At 45.2% G+C, this 17,451-nt stretch overlaps 1 protein-coding gene across 1 annotated transcript in view; it reads left to right on the forward strand.

The window, feature by feature from the left end:
* Nucleotides 1-15,901, forward strand: part of ZMAT3 (zinc finger matrin-type 3) — a 126,447-nt gene extending 110,546 nt beyond the window's left edge. Inside the window, exon 6 of the mRNA XM_069727284.1 lies at nucleotides 12,096-15,901. Within this exon, the coding sequence (XP_069583385.1) occupies nucleotides 12,096-12,304 (209 nt within the window). The 3' untranslated portion in view covers nucleotides 12,305-15,901. The remainder of the gene's footprint in view (nucleotides 1-12,095) is intronic.
* Nucleotides 15,902-17,451: the final 1,550 nt, after the last annotated feature.

The following is a 17,451-nucleotide window of genomic DNA, read 5'->3' on the forward strand; positions in this document are numbered from 1 at the left end:
TTTCTTCTTTCCTCTCTCGAGACTGGTCATGCAGGGGTTTATCTCCTCAGCCTCGTTCTGGAGTTAGCTGGGCTATTTGTCTGTCTCAGCCTGCTGACCAGTGTTAGTGATAATTCTTGCTTCCAGGCTTGAGCCCCTGACCTGTATTGGTGATCTTTGAGCCTCTGACTGCCTGTACCCGTGTATGACTCGATCTGATCTCTGGACTTTGCCCCTGGTTTTCCGTTTCTGATACCACGCTCCCTGACTGGCTTCGATTCTGGTTTGTACCCCGACTTCGTCTTTCGTCTAACGTTTTGGTTACCACGTTCCCGGTAGGCTCTGATTTCTTGCTTGTCCCTGACTATTCTTCTGACTGCCCCTGTGTACTGTGCTAACCTCTGTGTATGACCTTGGCTTGACTAACTACTCTTTCCTTACCTGTGGCACCTGTGCTGCTATTCAGTGTTGCTATGCTGTGTGTTCAACCTCTCTTCCTTCACCAGCACCCTCTGGTGGAGGTTGCACTATACTGCACTGCAGCAGCACATTACAGTTGAACTGTATAAAACAGTAAACAGAAACAAAAAGATATCCAAGGAACAAAACCACGGTCAAGTAGACTAACAAAAATGTCGTCTACAACTGCCAGGAAAATTGTTCCGGATGCAAAGGAAAACCCACAAATAACATCAGCTGAAATACAGGAGTCTCTGAAAATTAGCGGTATGGCTGTTTCAAGATGCACAATAAGGAAGCACTTGAAGAAAAATGGGCTGCATGGTCAAGTTGCCAGAAGAAAGCCATTACTGCGCAAATGCCACAAAGTATCTCGCCTACAATATGCAAAACCGCACAGAAACAAGCCTTAAAACTTGTGGAACAAGGTAATTTGGAGTGATGAGACCAAAATTGAACGTTTTGGCCACAGCCATAAACTAAACAGCAAGAGCACAAAAAGAGGACTTCAAAATCCTCCAAAAAATCAAAAACACAGGAAAAAGGCAGAGATGTTTACCTGCCTAGGCCTCCAAACAAATGCACTATCAGGATGCAGTGGACCCATATAGTTAAGATGGCGGCAACACATGTGCAAGAATACCGATGAGACAACTGCTCACAGCCTACCAATCCAAGAGGGGACGGTTGCTTGGTATATAAATGCACAATGAAGACTTGTATGTGGCGCTGTTCACACTATGGTAATGCACAGCATCCAGGTTAACAGTCTATTAGTTACTCCCTTCTTTTAGATCAGGTGGGCTGCCCAGCGCTATCCAAATGCATACCATGTGAACAGACATCACAGTTTACAAGACCGAATGGGCCCAACTACACCCTGAAAAATAAAGTGCAAAAAACACTGTAGCGTTTCCCTTACTTTGGGTCTTGGGGGACACTCGCTTTGCATGGGAATAACTCATACAGGCACGATTTTTCCACAAAAACAGTCTATTCCGGTTTATTAAATGTCCTAAACCATAACACAAACAGTTCATCATTTATATCAACGGAACATATTAACCACCGATGGTCTGTTCCAATGGCAGATCCGTGTCTGCCCATAACCCCTTGTTACCTTGAGTTACCTTACAGGAGCTCCGGCTCCACACACTGACTCCTGCCAGTGCTGGTTTACAGGGAAACTGCCTCACTGGGATCACCGTCCTTGTGACCAGGGCACCTCGGATAGTCCAGACCCACAGTAGTAGCTTCCCCAACACAGAAACCGTCCCAGGCTCTGTAGATGCAGCCTTTCCATGCGCTTCCAGGAAGACTAGTCACGGGCATTTCCAACACACAGGCCATCAGTCTATGATCTTACCAAGTGCTTACAGGACTCCAGTCCATCCGAGGACAATCCAACACTCTGACCATTCCAGGACTCACACTGTTACCAGGTGCTTGCAGGACTCCAGCCCATCCCAGGACAATCCAACACCCTCGAGCATTCAGTCCATAGCCTCAGCAGTGCTTCCAGGACTCCAGCCCACTTCAGGACAATCCAACACCCAGGCTATTTTAGGACTCACTCCTCAGTGCTTCCAGGACTCCAGCCCATACCAGGACAATCCAACACTGACCTGTCCACTAGGTCCACGGTCTCAGGTGCTTGCAGGACTTCTCCAATGCCAGGAGACTCCCAACACCGACCGTCCAGGACCTTGCACATGGACCAAACAGATCCATACACAGGAACCACACAGGAACATGTGACCCACACCCTGGTCACATTACATACCTGTAACCACTCCCCTCGGTGGGATTGTGGGTGTGTGTGGCTAGTTCGACCCTCCCATCTCTCATAACTAGCCCTGCCCATCTCCCATTAGCAGTACACAATTACTTGTGGGACTACAGGTCCTAGCACACCAACTTAACTTCAGACTGACAGCGCAGAGTGTCTTCCTCTGCAACACACACACCGGCCATTTACACTCCTGCCGGACTTTTTCTAATCACATGCCTCCAAGCGCATCTTGAAGCGCACACACAGCGCCCCCTGGCTGTAACGTGGGTCACTGCACCACATACCTCCCCCCTTTGTTCAACCATATTGGGGTGGACACATGACATAAACCCGGGTTCCGACACCGGGATCCCACGTCACCTTTGATAGGCCTTCCCCGCCCCCAGCGGTCAGTTTGTCGGCCTTGGGTTTCAACCCTTGAGTCACCATCCGTCTGTGTCACCAGACCCTTCTTGGCCAACCCACTTTCCACATGTACCGTCTCACGTGACCTTTCTTTCCATATTCGACTTGCCCAATTGACACGGTCATAAGTCCTACTTACAGTTGAGCCGACTGGTCCAAGTCTGACCCATCTTCAATGGTCACACCTTTGCTCACCTCTGCCAAGTCCCAGAGTTGGTCAGACCCACACTTCTGTCTGGTCATTTAGTCTGGCATGGCTACCACCGTCATCCTGACGTCACCTTGTGGAGCACTATCATTCCACTGCGCCAGTGCTATCAGCACACCATTATACTCAGCCCTAGCGGTTCCTACTGGCAATGACATGTCACAGTCACTGTAGCGGCAGGCTGTCAAACGTACTTTTTTAATGTCCCCACCTGTGTCATTCACTCTTGTCCCTATCCCAGGCGACAGTGCACTCATGAGGGGTCCTCATCCAAGACACTCCACTCCCTGAGTCTATCAGCGCCATCACACATTCTCCATCCAACGAAAAGGAGCACTGTCGTGATAAAACGTTGGCTGAGCGATTCACCGTATAGCATGGACCTGTATAGAGGGAACTATATTGTTCCCGACTACAGTCCAATGGTGCATTCACCGCCGCCTTTTTTTGCCACTGCCCCTATTTGGGTTCCTGCCTCCTTTTGGGAATCCGCCCCCTTTAGGGTCATTATCCCCTTTTGAGACTCCACCCCCTTTTGGGCAACTATGCTCTTTTGGGATACCGGCCCCTTTTGGGACTCCGCCCCTTTTTAGCAACCATCGCTGTTTGGGTCACCACCCCCTTTATTGGGACACCACCCTATTAGGGACACCACCCCTTCCCTGGGGTACACCTCGTGGACTCCCCACGGTACTCTACAGCACCAGTTCACACAGTACAGAAAAAATGTCTCTTTGGGTCGCACTGGCCCTTTTAAGAGTCTGCATGTTCTGAACCCTGAATGTCTATTTTTTTTTTCTTTGCTGCAACTGCAGCTACACTTCACAATGCTCTGTACGGCAACCACAAGCCGCTGCTGCTGAACCTCTTGCTGCAACCGCAGCTGCACTCCACAATGCTCTGTACGGCTCCACTGCTGACTTTGTGGACCCGCCGACCCACAGCAAGATGCTTGTCACCTTCATAACCCCGCCGAGTTACAGCAAGACGCTTGTCACCTTCGTAACCCCGCCGAGTCACAGCAAGACGCTTGTCACCTTCGTAACCCCACCGAGTTACAGCACAAACACAGTTTTTCACTGATCCCGATCAGTATAACATACGGTTGTCAGACCGTCGACTCCTCTAGCACTGCTCATGTGCTTCTCGGGGCGTTGCCCGCATTCGAATCACCAATTGTAGCGTGTCCCTTACTTCGGGTCTTGGGGGACACTCGCTTTGCACGGGAATAACGCATACAGGCACGATTTTTCCACACAAATTAAGTCCGTTCCAATGGCAGATCCGTGTCTGTCCGTAACCCCTTGTTACCTGGAGTTACCTTACAGGAGCTCCGGCTCCACACACTGACTCCTGCCAGTGCTGGTTTACAGGGAAACTGCTTCACTGGGATCACCGTCCTTGTGACCAGGGCACCTCGGATAGTCCAGACCCACAGTAAGAACTGTAGCTTCCCCAACACAGAAACCGTCCCAGGCTCTGTAGATGCAGCCTTTCCATGCGCTTCCAGGAAGACCAGTCACAGGCTCTTCCAACACACAGGCCATCAGTCTATGATCTTACCAAGTGCTTACAGGACTCCAGTACATCCAAGGACAATCCAACACTCTGACCATTCCAGGACTCACACTCTTACCAGGTGCTTGCAGGACTCCAGCCAATACCAGGACAATCCAACACCCAGACTATTGCAGGACTCACTCCTCAGTGCTTCCAGGACTCCAGCCCATACCAGGACAATCCAACACTGACCCGTCCACGGTCTCAGGTGCTTGCACGACTTCTCCAATGCCAGGAGACTCCAACACCGACCGTCCAGGACCTTGCACATGGACCAAACAGATCCATACACAGGAACCACACAGGAACATGTGACCCACACCCTGGTCACATTACATACCTGTAACCACTCCCCTGGGTGGGAGTGTGTGTGTGTGTGGCTAGTTCGACCCTCCCATCTCTCATAACTAGCCCTGCCCGTCTCCCATTAGCATTACACAATTACTTGTGGGACTACAGGTCCTAGCACACCAACTTAACTTCAGACTGACAGCGCAGAGTGTCTTCCTCTGCAACACACACACCGGCCATTTACACTCCTGCCGGACTTTTTCTCATCACATTTATGCCTCCAAGCGCTTCTTGAAGCGCACACACAGCGCCCTCTGGCTGTAACATGGGTCACTGCACCACAACACATATAAAAAACGTGAGGTATTAGTTGATATTTTGGCCAAAATACTTAAGCTCGTAACCCTCGTCACGGGTCCCCACGCTTACGAGTCCTAACATTAACACAGCAAGAGCACAAAAAGAGGACTTGAAGTGTTTTTTTGCAATTTATTTTTGAGAGAGGTCAACAACGCCTATTATGAAAGGCAGTGGCGTATCCAGGGGGGGCAGCCGGGGCATGTGCCCCAGGCGCAGCCAACGGGGCACCAGCGGGCCGCCTGATGATGCGGCGGTCCAAGGAGGCTCCTTGTCGAGTCATACCCAGGGGTCGGCGGGGGGGGGGGGAGCGGGGGCTTTCTAATTATACTCACCTGCAGGTCCCTGGCTGCCCAGCGCCCCAGCTTCTTCCTGTACTGAGCGGTCACATAGTACCGCTCATTACAGTAATGAATATGCGCTCCATCTCCCATAGGGGTGGAGCCGCATATTCATTACTGTAATGAGCGGTAACGGTGACCGCTCAGTATAGGAAGAAGCTGCCGGGAAACAGGGACTGCACAGCGCCAGGAGCAGGTGAGTATAATGGCGAGGGGAGCGCTGCGCGATATTCACCTGCTCCTCGTTCCAGCCGCCGCTCCGTCGTCAGCGTCTTCTGCAGTGACGCTGAGGTCAGAGGGCGCAGTGACGTGGTTAGTGCACGCCCTCTGCCTGAAAGTCAGTGCAGAAGACACTGAAGAAGATGGAGCGGCGGCTGAAACGAGGGCAGGTGAATATTGAAAGTGCCAGGGGCCTGAGCGACGGAGAGGTGAGTATGTGATTTTTTTTTTTTTTATCGCAGCAACAGCAAATGGGGCAAGTGTCTGTATGGATCATCTATGGGGCAATAACGTTTGTGCAGCACTATATGGGGCAAGTGTCTGTATGGGGCCATAATCAACGTTTGTGCAGCACTATATTGGGCAAATGTGTCTATCGAGCATCTTATGGAGCCACTATTAACCTTTATGCAGGATTATATGGGGCTCTTGATTCAATATGGATATTCAGAAACACTTAACCTACTGATGTCTCAATTAATTTTACTTTTATTAGTATCTATTTTAACATTATGGGGATTCAGCAATGTACCTTGGCTTGGTCATACAGTTTCAATAGAGTTAAGGTTCAAATGGGGGAGGTTTTGGGGGGGAGGGGGGCCGCCAAACTGATCCTTTGCCCCGGGTGCAGGAAAGGCTAGATGCACCTCTGATGAAAGGAACACCATTCCTACTGTAAAGCACGGAGGTGGATCGCTGATGTTTGGGGATTTATGAGCTACAAAGGCACAGGAAACCTTTGTTCAAAGTTGAAGGAAAGATAAATGCAGCACATTATCGGCAAATGCTGGAGGCAAATTTGCACTCATAAGCCCGGAAGCTGAGCATGCGACGTACTTTGACATTCCAACATGACAACGATCCAAAACACAAGGCTAAGTCGACCTGAAGGTTCTGGAGTGGCCATCTCAGTCTCCTGACCTCAATATCATTGAGCCACTCTGGGGAGATCTCAAGTGCGCAGTTCATGTTAGACAGCCTAGGAATTTACAGGAACTGGGGGCTTTTTGCCAAGAAGAGTGGGCCGCTTTACCATCTGAGAAAATAAAGAACCTCATCCACATTTACCACAAAATACTTAAAGCTGTCTTTGATGTTAGAGGGGGCAATACACGGTATTAAGAAATGGGGTATGTGAACTTTTGATCAGGGTCATTTGGATGTTTTGGGTTGTCATCATGGCCATATTTAGAGTTTCTGCTGCCCTAGGCATTTTTAGTGCTGCCTCCCCCATTGTTGAGTATGACACTATCGGCAGTGACTTTCGCAAAAATCGCTGATGTGAAAGTAGCCTTTTGCAGCAGATCCGGCAGTTTTTCCGCATCTGCCGCGTAACGGATCACTTACAGCAACACTGCGTACGGCCTCATTCATTCCTACGGGACTTTCGGACATGTGCAGCACTTGCGGTTTTGCCGCGATCCGGCAAATGCGGTACTTGCAGCAATGGAAAAAAACACTGCTAGCAGTGTTTTTTGTCTCACCACAAGTGCAAAACTGCTAGTGCCGCACATGTCCGCAAGTAGCCATTGCTACCTGTCCCTGCACCTTGCTAGCTCATCCCAACCATCCCTCCCTGACCTAAAACTACACTATAAAGCTTTAGAAAAACAATTTATTAACTGACATATTCTTACGATAATGAGGGCTCCAGGCTATGGCGTAGACTGGGACGGGCAGTCTCCGGGTCTCCATTCTCTCTCTGTGCACACCCTTAGTCCCTGCCTCACTGCCTATGCTGTGCACAGACATCCCTCCACCGAACCCGTTAATCACCGCTCGCAGTAGCATACCAGCAGAGGTGTATCTAGGTTTTCTGGCACCAGGGGCAAGAATTCAATTTGGCAATATTAGCATCACAAATAACACTTATATCCAGGTACCGTATAGGTGATATTGTCTCTGGAGGTGTCCTTCTTTTCTTCATCTTGTCCAGATCCCATGATGAGTTTTCTCATATACAGCTCATCTCTGCAGACTTCCATCTTCTCTGCTCTTTTGCAGAAAATCTCAACATGATGCCCTTAAAGATAGAAGTGTCATTATAATGCTCCTGAATAAAAAATTGCCTTCACTATATTGTCTGCACAAAATATGACCCCCACATTGTCCCTCTTATGGTACATGCTCTTCACACTGACCTCTCCTTTCCATACCGGCCCTCTCTTTACACTGTCCTCTCACACTGTGTCCCCCCTATAGGGCCCCGTATTTATACTGTACTCTCTCATCACACTCCCCCTCCTGGCTGTGCCCTTACACTGTCCCTCCATGCTACTCTCCCACTACTCACTTTCTATTCTGTGCCCACTCACTTTTCTGCCCCCATACTGTCTCCTCACACTATTCCCCTCCCTCCTCATACTGTCTCCTCTCACATCCCCCTGTTCACCATACTGTCTCCTCATATATTTACCCCCTCACTTTCTATACTGCCTGCTCACCTGACTCCCCATACTGTGTCTGCACACATCCCATCACCATCACTCCCCATACTCTGTCCACATCCATTTTTCACATCGCTACTCATACTGTGTCCGCATACATTCCCCCTTTCGCTCCCCATACTAACTGCATCCATCCCCCATATTGCTTCCTCATACATGCCCCAATTCCCCCATACTGTTTTCTCATACATACATCCCATTCCCCCATACTGTTTCCTCATACATGCCCCCCATTCCCCAGTACTATTTCCTCATTCATGCCCCCGATTCCTCCATACTGCTTCCTCATACATGCCCCCCATTCCCCCATACTGTTTCCTCATACATGCCCCCCATTCCCCCGTACTGTTTCCTTATACATGCCTTCATTCCCTCGTACTGTTTCCTCATACATGCCCCCCATTCCCCTGTACTGCTTCCTCATACATGCCCCCCATTCCCCCGTACTGTTTCCTCATACATGCCCCCATTCCCCTGTATTGTTTCCCCATCTCCCCCTTTGCTCTTCATTTTGTGTTCTCAAATCTCCCCCTCACATTAAATCCCTCCATCCCCACTCCAATTGTCCCCACACATAATAAATCCCCCCATCTTCTCCACTCCAATTCTCCCCGCACATAATAAATAACCCCATCTCCACTCAAATTGTCCCCCCCGCCCCGTGCACTTAATCTTCAGTGTTTTCTGCTCCACTGGAGCACTTCCCACCAGTGTTCGCCTTTGCAACGCGAGTGAGCGATGTCAGCAGCGTGATGACATGATCTGCTCACGCTGCTCACGTCGCTTTGACCCGGCAGTCAGAGCCTCAATTGTACTCACTTCTGTAAGATGCGAGTACAATTGATCCCTGGGCAGGGGCGGACACTGACAGCTTCGGGCCCCTGTGCAAGAACTGTGTCTGGGCCCCTTCCTTTAGCAACAAAGCTACATATTATATATAGCCACATACGCATACATGTGTATATATTACATACCGTATATACTCTAGTATAAACCGACCCAAGTATAAGCCGAAGCACCTCATTTTGCCACAAAAAACTGGGTAAGTTTATCGACTAGAGTATAAGCCGGGTATGTATTGTCCCCCTCATCCCTATCCCGGTATGTGTGGTTCCCCCGTCCTGTCCTGCTCTGTGTGGCTCCCCCTGTTGTATGCATGGCTTCCCCGGTTGACGCCATGCGGGCTGTTGACCCCGGACTTTATTAAAAAAAACTTGCTAAAGTGCGCCCCCCGCGTCCTGGCGCCCTAGGCACGTGCCCTCAAGTGCCTAGTGGCAAATACGGCCCTGGTTGTCATTATGATTTCAAAAGAGAAAACACAGTAGTTTGACAGTAACTGGCTTCACCAAACCACTAACCATGAGTGGAGAAAAAGTTTTGGTGTTATCATTCATATTCTCTTAAAAAAGGCCAAGAAAGCCAAAACTTTTGAGCACAACTGTATTTTTCGAGCACGCCGAAGACACTCGGTTAGCACACGAGCATGCTCAGATTACACCTTATTCGAGCACGTTCGCTCATCACTAGGTCCTATCTTAGGGTATGTGCACACGTTGTGGATTCCATTGCTGATTTTTCCACGCGGATTCTGCAGAATCCGCAGGTAAAATGACCTGCTTTTTACCTGCGGATTGCCAGCGTGTTTTCTGCGGAGATTTATGCAGATTTTGTGTGGATTTCACCTGCGTTTTTACACCTGTGGATTCCTATAATGGAATTGGCGTAAAACGCTGCGGATTCCAAACAAAGAATTGACATGCTGCGGAAAATAAACCGATGCGTTTCTGCTCGGAATTTTCCGCAGCATGTGCACTGCGGATTTGGTTTTCCATAGGTTTACATAGTAACATAGTAACATAGTTAGTAAGGCCGAAAAAAGACATTTGTCCATCCAGTTCAGCCTATAAAATACATTTTTATACATGGTATACACGGCATGGAAAACTGCTGCGGATCCGCAGCCAAATCCGCAAAGTGTGCACATACCCGTAACATGTAACTTGGCCTGTTAAGATGTTTTTGATTGAAAAAGCTTTTGATTTCAGTAAATGAGACCTCTTAATGCTTCCAATTAAACAAATTACCATTTTCAGTTCTTTACAACTTTTAAAATGTTTGGAAATTCTGTTGTGCATATTTGGAGCAGCGCGTTTTGAGGTTTTGAAAAAAAAATACTTATGTCATTGGGAAGTTTGTCCATTAGAATTTTATTTATACACGAATGGATGATGATCTGAACATTATACTGAGTCATTTGCATCGACTGTTTAAGAAAATCAGAGAAAAATAGCATTTGTATAATAATTTGGAATTTAGGGATAATCTAGTGGAAAAAAGATCATCTCTCGCTCTAAAGGACCTGTCCTGTCCTAACTAACACACAAAAAAGATTTTAATGGGTATTATGCAATGCCTACTTTCCCCTGTGGTGGGAAGTTAAACACCGGCTGACTGATAGTTTTCCGCACATTTCACTGATGAACGCGGAGTGTCTTGACAGGGGGACTGTGATCAGCTCCTTTTTAAGGAATCCTTCTAGCAAGTGGGGATTATCCAAAGCAGGCAATCCATTTTTATGTGAATGTGAGGATTGTAAGAATAATATATTTATATACAAGAAGTGTAAAATTAGAGTATAAGAAATATTCCAGTTTTTTGCCAAGTATTTTGGATCTCACACGACACAATTGAGTGGTGCAGTTGGAGTACCGTGGCAGCTGGGGTCTGCTGAAAGTCTTCTTCGTTTTCTTCGTTGCCGTCCTGGTATTCCTTTGGTTGTACTTCATAGGAGACAGTGATTTTTACTATCTACTGCCATACTGTACTATTTTAGTACAAAGAAAGAAAAAAAAAATCAATTGCCGATTTTTGGTTATGCAACATATTAGTGACCAATGTATTAATCAATGGAGTTTGGGATGAAAGAGGAATGCACAGTTTTGATAAATCTGGTGTACTGTCTGAGGAGCTAAGATTGCTAGACATGCTCTGGTATTTTTCCTTTTTTGGCTTTTTAGATACATTAATTTTGGGTTTCAAATACTCTACTACACTTGCTTTACTATAGAGGTTATTCGATCATATGATCCTGATGACCTATCCTTGGAATAAGTCACCAATATCCGATCGGTGGAGGTCTGATACCCAGCACCCCCACAGATCAGCAGTAACTAGCTGCAGCTGAATGCAAACATTGGTTGAGCTGTACTGCTCCGCTCCATTCAATGTGTAGCAGCCCCTACCAAGTGCTGCAGATCAAATGTGAATCATTCAATCTTTTGTTTCCACCGCACCTACTTGTGCAAAATTGCTACTGAAAGACTTTGAATCGAAGCAATTGGGATTTGCCTGTAAATACCAGAAAATTTGAAATTTGCCACTTATAAAAAATTTCAGCTGTTCTGTAGATATTACGTTTCTTTTGTTCACAGCTTGTTAGGTAGCAGAACATGCACAGTACTTGCATGCTCTTTTCTATTGAGCTTGTAAGAACTGTTTTAAAGATGGCCAGGATCACTGGAGCAATCTATAGCCTCGTAATCCTGGCCAGCTGCAGTGCAGTGCTTGCAAGCTAGACCTCAGCGGTGGTCGGTCTCCTGTGCAACGAGCTGTAAACAAAAGTGTTAATACCTCAAGAATGTCTGCAATTTATAATATTGCAGGAAACGGCAAAAGTGCTCTCTGAAAATATCTATTTATGAAGATGGGAACCCTTAAAACCTGTCTTTATAAAGAATGTCTTGGCAAACACATCAGGCTCATAAGATTGCTCCTTGGAGTGGCACAGAATATTAGGCCATTTTATATCAAAGTCGTGTGTCACGAAATGAAGGTTTCCCTAATTACAATGAAATAGACAAAGTTAATGGACCAAACAATCCAAATTGTCTTTGTTGTAGGGCATGCAGATGAAAACTTATGAGGTCATTTACTTTTTCTATAAAAGTCACTTCACAGTCTTTCCCAACATGATATTATGTTATATTTTTGAGGTTTTACCACTATAAAATAATTACTTGTTTTTTTTGTTCCTTTAGGTCCATATTTTAATCCTCGCTCTCGCCAACGGATTCCTAGGGACCTGGCCATGTGTGTAACACCCAGTGGACAGTTCTATTGCTCAATGTGCAACGCAGGAGCCAGTGAGGAGCTGGAGTTCAGGCAACATCTGGAGACCAAGCAGCACAAAAGCAAAGTTTCCGAGCAGCGCTACCGCAGCGAGATGGAGAATTTGGGATACATGTAGTAATTAGAGCAGACGGTGTTTCTAAGCTGTTGCTTTAATCTTTTTTTGTTACTACCAATTTACCTTGTAATCATTTCACAAGTTGGAGGCCTTTCAGATACTGACTTTGATTGGCAGATATAGGGGATGACTTACTTTTACTATCTTTGGTTTTAACTTGTTACCCCTGGGAATGGTTCAGGTTTTCCAAGTTTAGCATGATACTACCAAACAATACACTGTCGTATACTTTTCAGGAGGGTATGCCAAAATGGCCAGTCTTCCTGCAGTGCTTTTACTGGGGGTAGATTGTTTTTTCGAGCTGCTCATAATAAGATACAATGCTTTGGTGAGATAGACCGTATTTCACTGTGGAAACTGCTTCTTCTGTACTCTCTGTACTCACAGTCCCTGACTACATTTGAGGCCTGTTCAGAATGGATTCAGCTATTATTAAAGGGAATTAGCCACGTTCTTTAAGCAGTAGTTTACACCTAGTAAATGTACTGTGGGTTTACTGTGTACTAAATATTTCTGTTGTAGAGATCCTACTATGGATCTAGTGATTATTGGCTTTGCATTGTACGATTTGCCGCTGCACACTATTATTTACACTGTGTGCTTAGTAGCCAAAGAACCCCATTTTGGAAAATAATGAACAGCTTGATGGAAAACGTCTGTTTGCTCTAAATGGACCATGAGATGACCAGAGACAGCGCAGACATGTACAGCATGTAGAACTAAGCATGGTTCTGAAAATATTGTGTATGTTGTATATTCCTGTTGAACGCTCCAGAACTCATCACTGTGTTTTCCAACAAACCTTAAAAGATAATTATTCTTATTGGTTTGTTGCTGTTGGGCATTTAATCAATTACTGTGCAATGAACTGTATTTTGTGCGTCTCTTGATGGATAAATGTATATTCTTCACTTTGCACTTAAAGGGACTCTGTCATTACAGAACGACTGTTCACATGAAGTATAGGCGCTTGGTGCACCGTTCGCGATGCCAAGTGTTTAACCCCTTCACGACCTTGGGGTTTTCCCTTTTCGTTTTTTGCTCCTCTTCTTCCAAGATCCATTTTTTTTCTCTGTCAATATGAGCGCGAGGGCCTATTTTTTGCTAAAAGAGTCATACTTTTGAAGGCCCCATTATTTTTATCATGTTTATTAAATGCTGAAACTGACCTGCCATTATGACTTTCCAGGTCATTACAAGTTCGCAGATACCAAACATGTCTAGGTTATTATTTATTTAAGTGGTGAAAAAAAAATCCAAAGTTTGCTTAAAATAAAAAATACCGCCATTTTCAGAGACCCGTAGCATCTCCATTTTTCAGGATTTGGGGTTGAGTGAGAGCTTATTTTTTTGTGCCGACCTGAAATTTTATTCATACCATTTTGGGGTAGATATGATGTTTTAATTGCCTGTCATTGCAATATTGCAGTGACCAAAAAACTGTAATTCTGGTGTTTTGATTTTTTTTCTTGTTACTCCATTTACCAATTAGATTAATTCTTTTTATATTTTGATAGATCAGGCATTTCTGAACGTAGTGATACCAAATATGTGTATTTTTTAATGGTTTCATTTTGAATAAGGCAAATAAATATTTGTATAAACATTTTTTTTAACTTTTCACTTGCTTCAATAGACTCCATTGGAAACTAGAAGCTGCGATCATCCCATCACCTGTGAGCTTCAGCAATGCTATGTGTAGCTAAAATGATCATATGCTATGAGCGCTGGGGATGGGGGCATCTCACAGCAGAACAGCAATGACAACCACAGGGGTCTCCCACATGCCAACACATGGGCGCCCTGCGTTCATGTAGGAAAAAGAACCGTAAGCTCTACCCTGTGAGGGTGCCCGGGTAGGATCCCACACCATATATCAATGTAAAATAAACCCGGCACTCAACTTAAGGTGAATCTCTTGGGATTTATTAACAAGAGAGAAAATAAACGTTTCGGCCTATGTTGGCCTTCCTCAGTAACGTGCTGCCTACTGGAGCGGTGAATGGTGAGGCAGTGAAATTCTGCCAGTGCTGTAAGTTCAGGAAGTAGATAGATGCAGGCTCACAGGGTCCGACTGAGACAGGGTCTGGAATAACGTGGGTGGCCTGAGCGGAGCTATGGTACAGGTATGTCTCAAGACAAGCAGTGGACACCGCGTCGCCAGGACATACCTGTACCATAGCTCCGCTCAGGCCACCCACGTTATTCCAGACCCTGTCTCAGTCGGACCCTGTGAGCCTGCATCTATCTACTTCCTGAACTTACAGCACTTGCAGAATTTCACTGCCTCACCATTCACCGCTCCAGTAGGCAGCACGTTACTGAGGAAGGCCAACATAGGCCGAAACATTTATCTTCTCTCTTGTTAATAAATCCCAAGAGATTCACCCTGCGTTCATGTGACACAGGCGACGATGGGCGGAATTAGTGACACGCTTCCAGCGCAGCCATGTTAAATGCCTCTGTCGGAGATTAACAGCGGCATTTAACATAGTAACAGACGCGGGTGGATTGCAATTCCACCAGCGGCCAATAAGGGCACATGTCAGCTGATGAAATCAGCTGACGTGCTGGAGAACATGCGAAACCAGCACTGGAGCCCGCATGGAATGCGGGGACATGACCTATGACGTGTATATATATATGTCATAGGTCATGAAGAGGGGTTAAGTTCACTTTCCCACCTACTTATTTTTTTTTTTATCATCACCCCCCCATTCTTTGATTAAGATCTCTGTCTTTATAAAGTCAAAAAAAGGGCAAAGGTAGTTGGCAAGGTGTACTAAATTGGCAATGCCAAGGGTGCACTCAACGCCCTATGCTTGGTTTGAGCAGTCATTCTGTGTTGACAGAGTCCCTTTAAATCTTTTGCTGCTGTAGGTACTGTATCAATGACAGAAAAATGGGACTTTGGCCAGTGAGTTAAGAAATGTTATATTTCCTTTTTTTGTGAGATAAAAGTAACAATGCCTATTTTGGTCATTATATAAAACGGCTTTCCTATTTTTGTGATGTCTGAAATGCATAATATACTTGTATTCTGAACACCTCCTCTACTTTTTCTTACACGCAGTCTCTTAACGCTGGGACAGAATTGACCAGCTCTGCTGTTGCACCTGTTCTTTCTTTTTTAACCCTATTAAGACTCATGTCAGGTAACGTCACATCAGGTTTAAACTCATAGCGGAGTTTGATGAATCTTTCCATCTGTCTCTTGGCTTAGGCTGCCACATTAGAAGAGATACCAGGTTGCAATGGGCAGCCTTTTTGCCTCTTCTTTTACCCACAATCCATAATGCAGAAATTCAGAGGTTAACCAAATAAAATCTTGCTGCTTCTGTTGCACATTACTGCATAATCCTGGCCCAAATCATTTATCTAACATATCACTTGTGTGCGTGATACCTTTATCTTAGAAAACGAAGAATTTTGACATCAACCTGTTTTTCTTTTTAACTCTACCGCACATTGTTGCAGTGAGGTACCATATGTCTGTCTGTTCATAGGATGTGCAGTTTTGCTGTTTATGTATGTTGATAAAATGATATTTTTCTTTATAACGTACAGAAATATATAAGAATAAACTACTAGTTTGGACTTGTGGCTGCGGAAAGTAATAAAATAGAAACATCATTTCATTTTTTATTTTATCTGCAGGTCATCGTATACATAAATACAAACATCAGCGGTCAACCGAAATCCACTCTCCATAGTAATCACTACAGATGATCCAATCTTTTGGAATTCAAATTCACCAGTTACAGCAAATTTTTTAAACAATTTGATCCATGGCAATTAAATTTGCCATAAATCGTAGATACTTTGATTTCTCTGAATCCCTGAATAAATGGGAATAGTACTGTTAGGTCTCCTGGCGCTGTATGCAATCCATTTCAAGCTCTTTCACACAAATTCAGCCATATTAATGTCAAGTGATTTCACTATAGAACAGATGGTAACCTGTATTAATCAACAACCAATTTCATAACTCTGCACACTGACTGTCTTTTAATGATTTTTAAAATTAAGAAATGGTCTAAAAATTATCCCACTTAGTCATTTATGCTTAGGCCTACCATTTTGTGTAGAATAGTCACTCAAATTGATGGTGTCACTGTTATAGGTAACCTCATACTGCGATGATTGCAACGAATGATGAAAATCTCATGACAGATGACATGATCAGGGATACCAAAAATGTCATACTGCCCAACCCAGCAGGAAGTACAGCGCCACTTCAACATTACAACAGTACACAAATAACCGGACCAGGATGGCAAGCAGCCCCGAGTACTGTAAACATTAAGTACCGTGATAAACAGACCATTATTTCTAATATTCAAGTATTCCATAATAACATTGTCTGTACCACAGGACTGGTATATAGCAAATATAGTTCCAACATTCAAAACGGGTGCAAAATATGAGCCTGGAAATTCTAGGTCAGTAAAATTAATTTCTACTTTGGGTAAAATCTTTCAGGGTTTTCTAAGAGATGCCATTCTGGAGTATCTCAATAACAATAACCTTATGACCTAACATACTCATGGGTTTGTGAGGAATAGGTCCTGTCAAACTAGTCTAATTGGCTTCTATGACGAGGTTAGTTTCAGACCAGACAGTGGTAATGCCGTGGATGTAGTCTATCATGACTTTTCAAAGGTATTTGTTATGGTGCCACGCAAAGGATTGGTACATAAAATAAGAGTAATGGGACTAGGATAAAATGTGTGTAACGGGCTTAATGACTGGCTCTGTGATTATTAGCGGAAACAGGAAACTGATGGTGATTATTAGTGATGAGCGAATTCATTTGGCACTATTCGTTACTCGCACGGATAGTACGGTATTCGGGCTATTCATTCCTGGGTGAGTAATTAGATATTAGTGACCCGCCAAGCATGTTGGGCGCTTTATTTGCAGCCCATGAACATGCTGGGTTGACTTACCAATCACAGTAATTCCGTTGGCATTACTGTGATTGGCTAGCCTTCCAGCATCATAGGGACTATTTAAAGACTGACGGTGCCATCTTGCGCACATGGCAGATGGAAACAGCATAGGGAGAGCGTTGTTTGAGCATAGAGAGAGTGATAGGAGCTTATAGTGCGTGTTATTCATTCCAAAAAGCTCTTTTAAGAGCTGAA

Source organism: Ranitomeya imitator, chromosome 5, assembly GCF_032444005.1.
Source record: "Ranitomeya imitator isolate aRanImi1 chromosome 5, aRanImi1.pri, whole genome shotgun sequence".
In the NCBI taxonomy this organism is placed as follows: domain Eukaryota; kingdom Metazoa; phylum Chordata; class Amphibia; order Anura; family Dendrobatidae; genus Ranitomeya; species Ranitomeya imitator.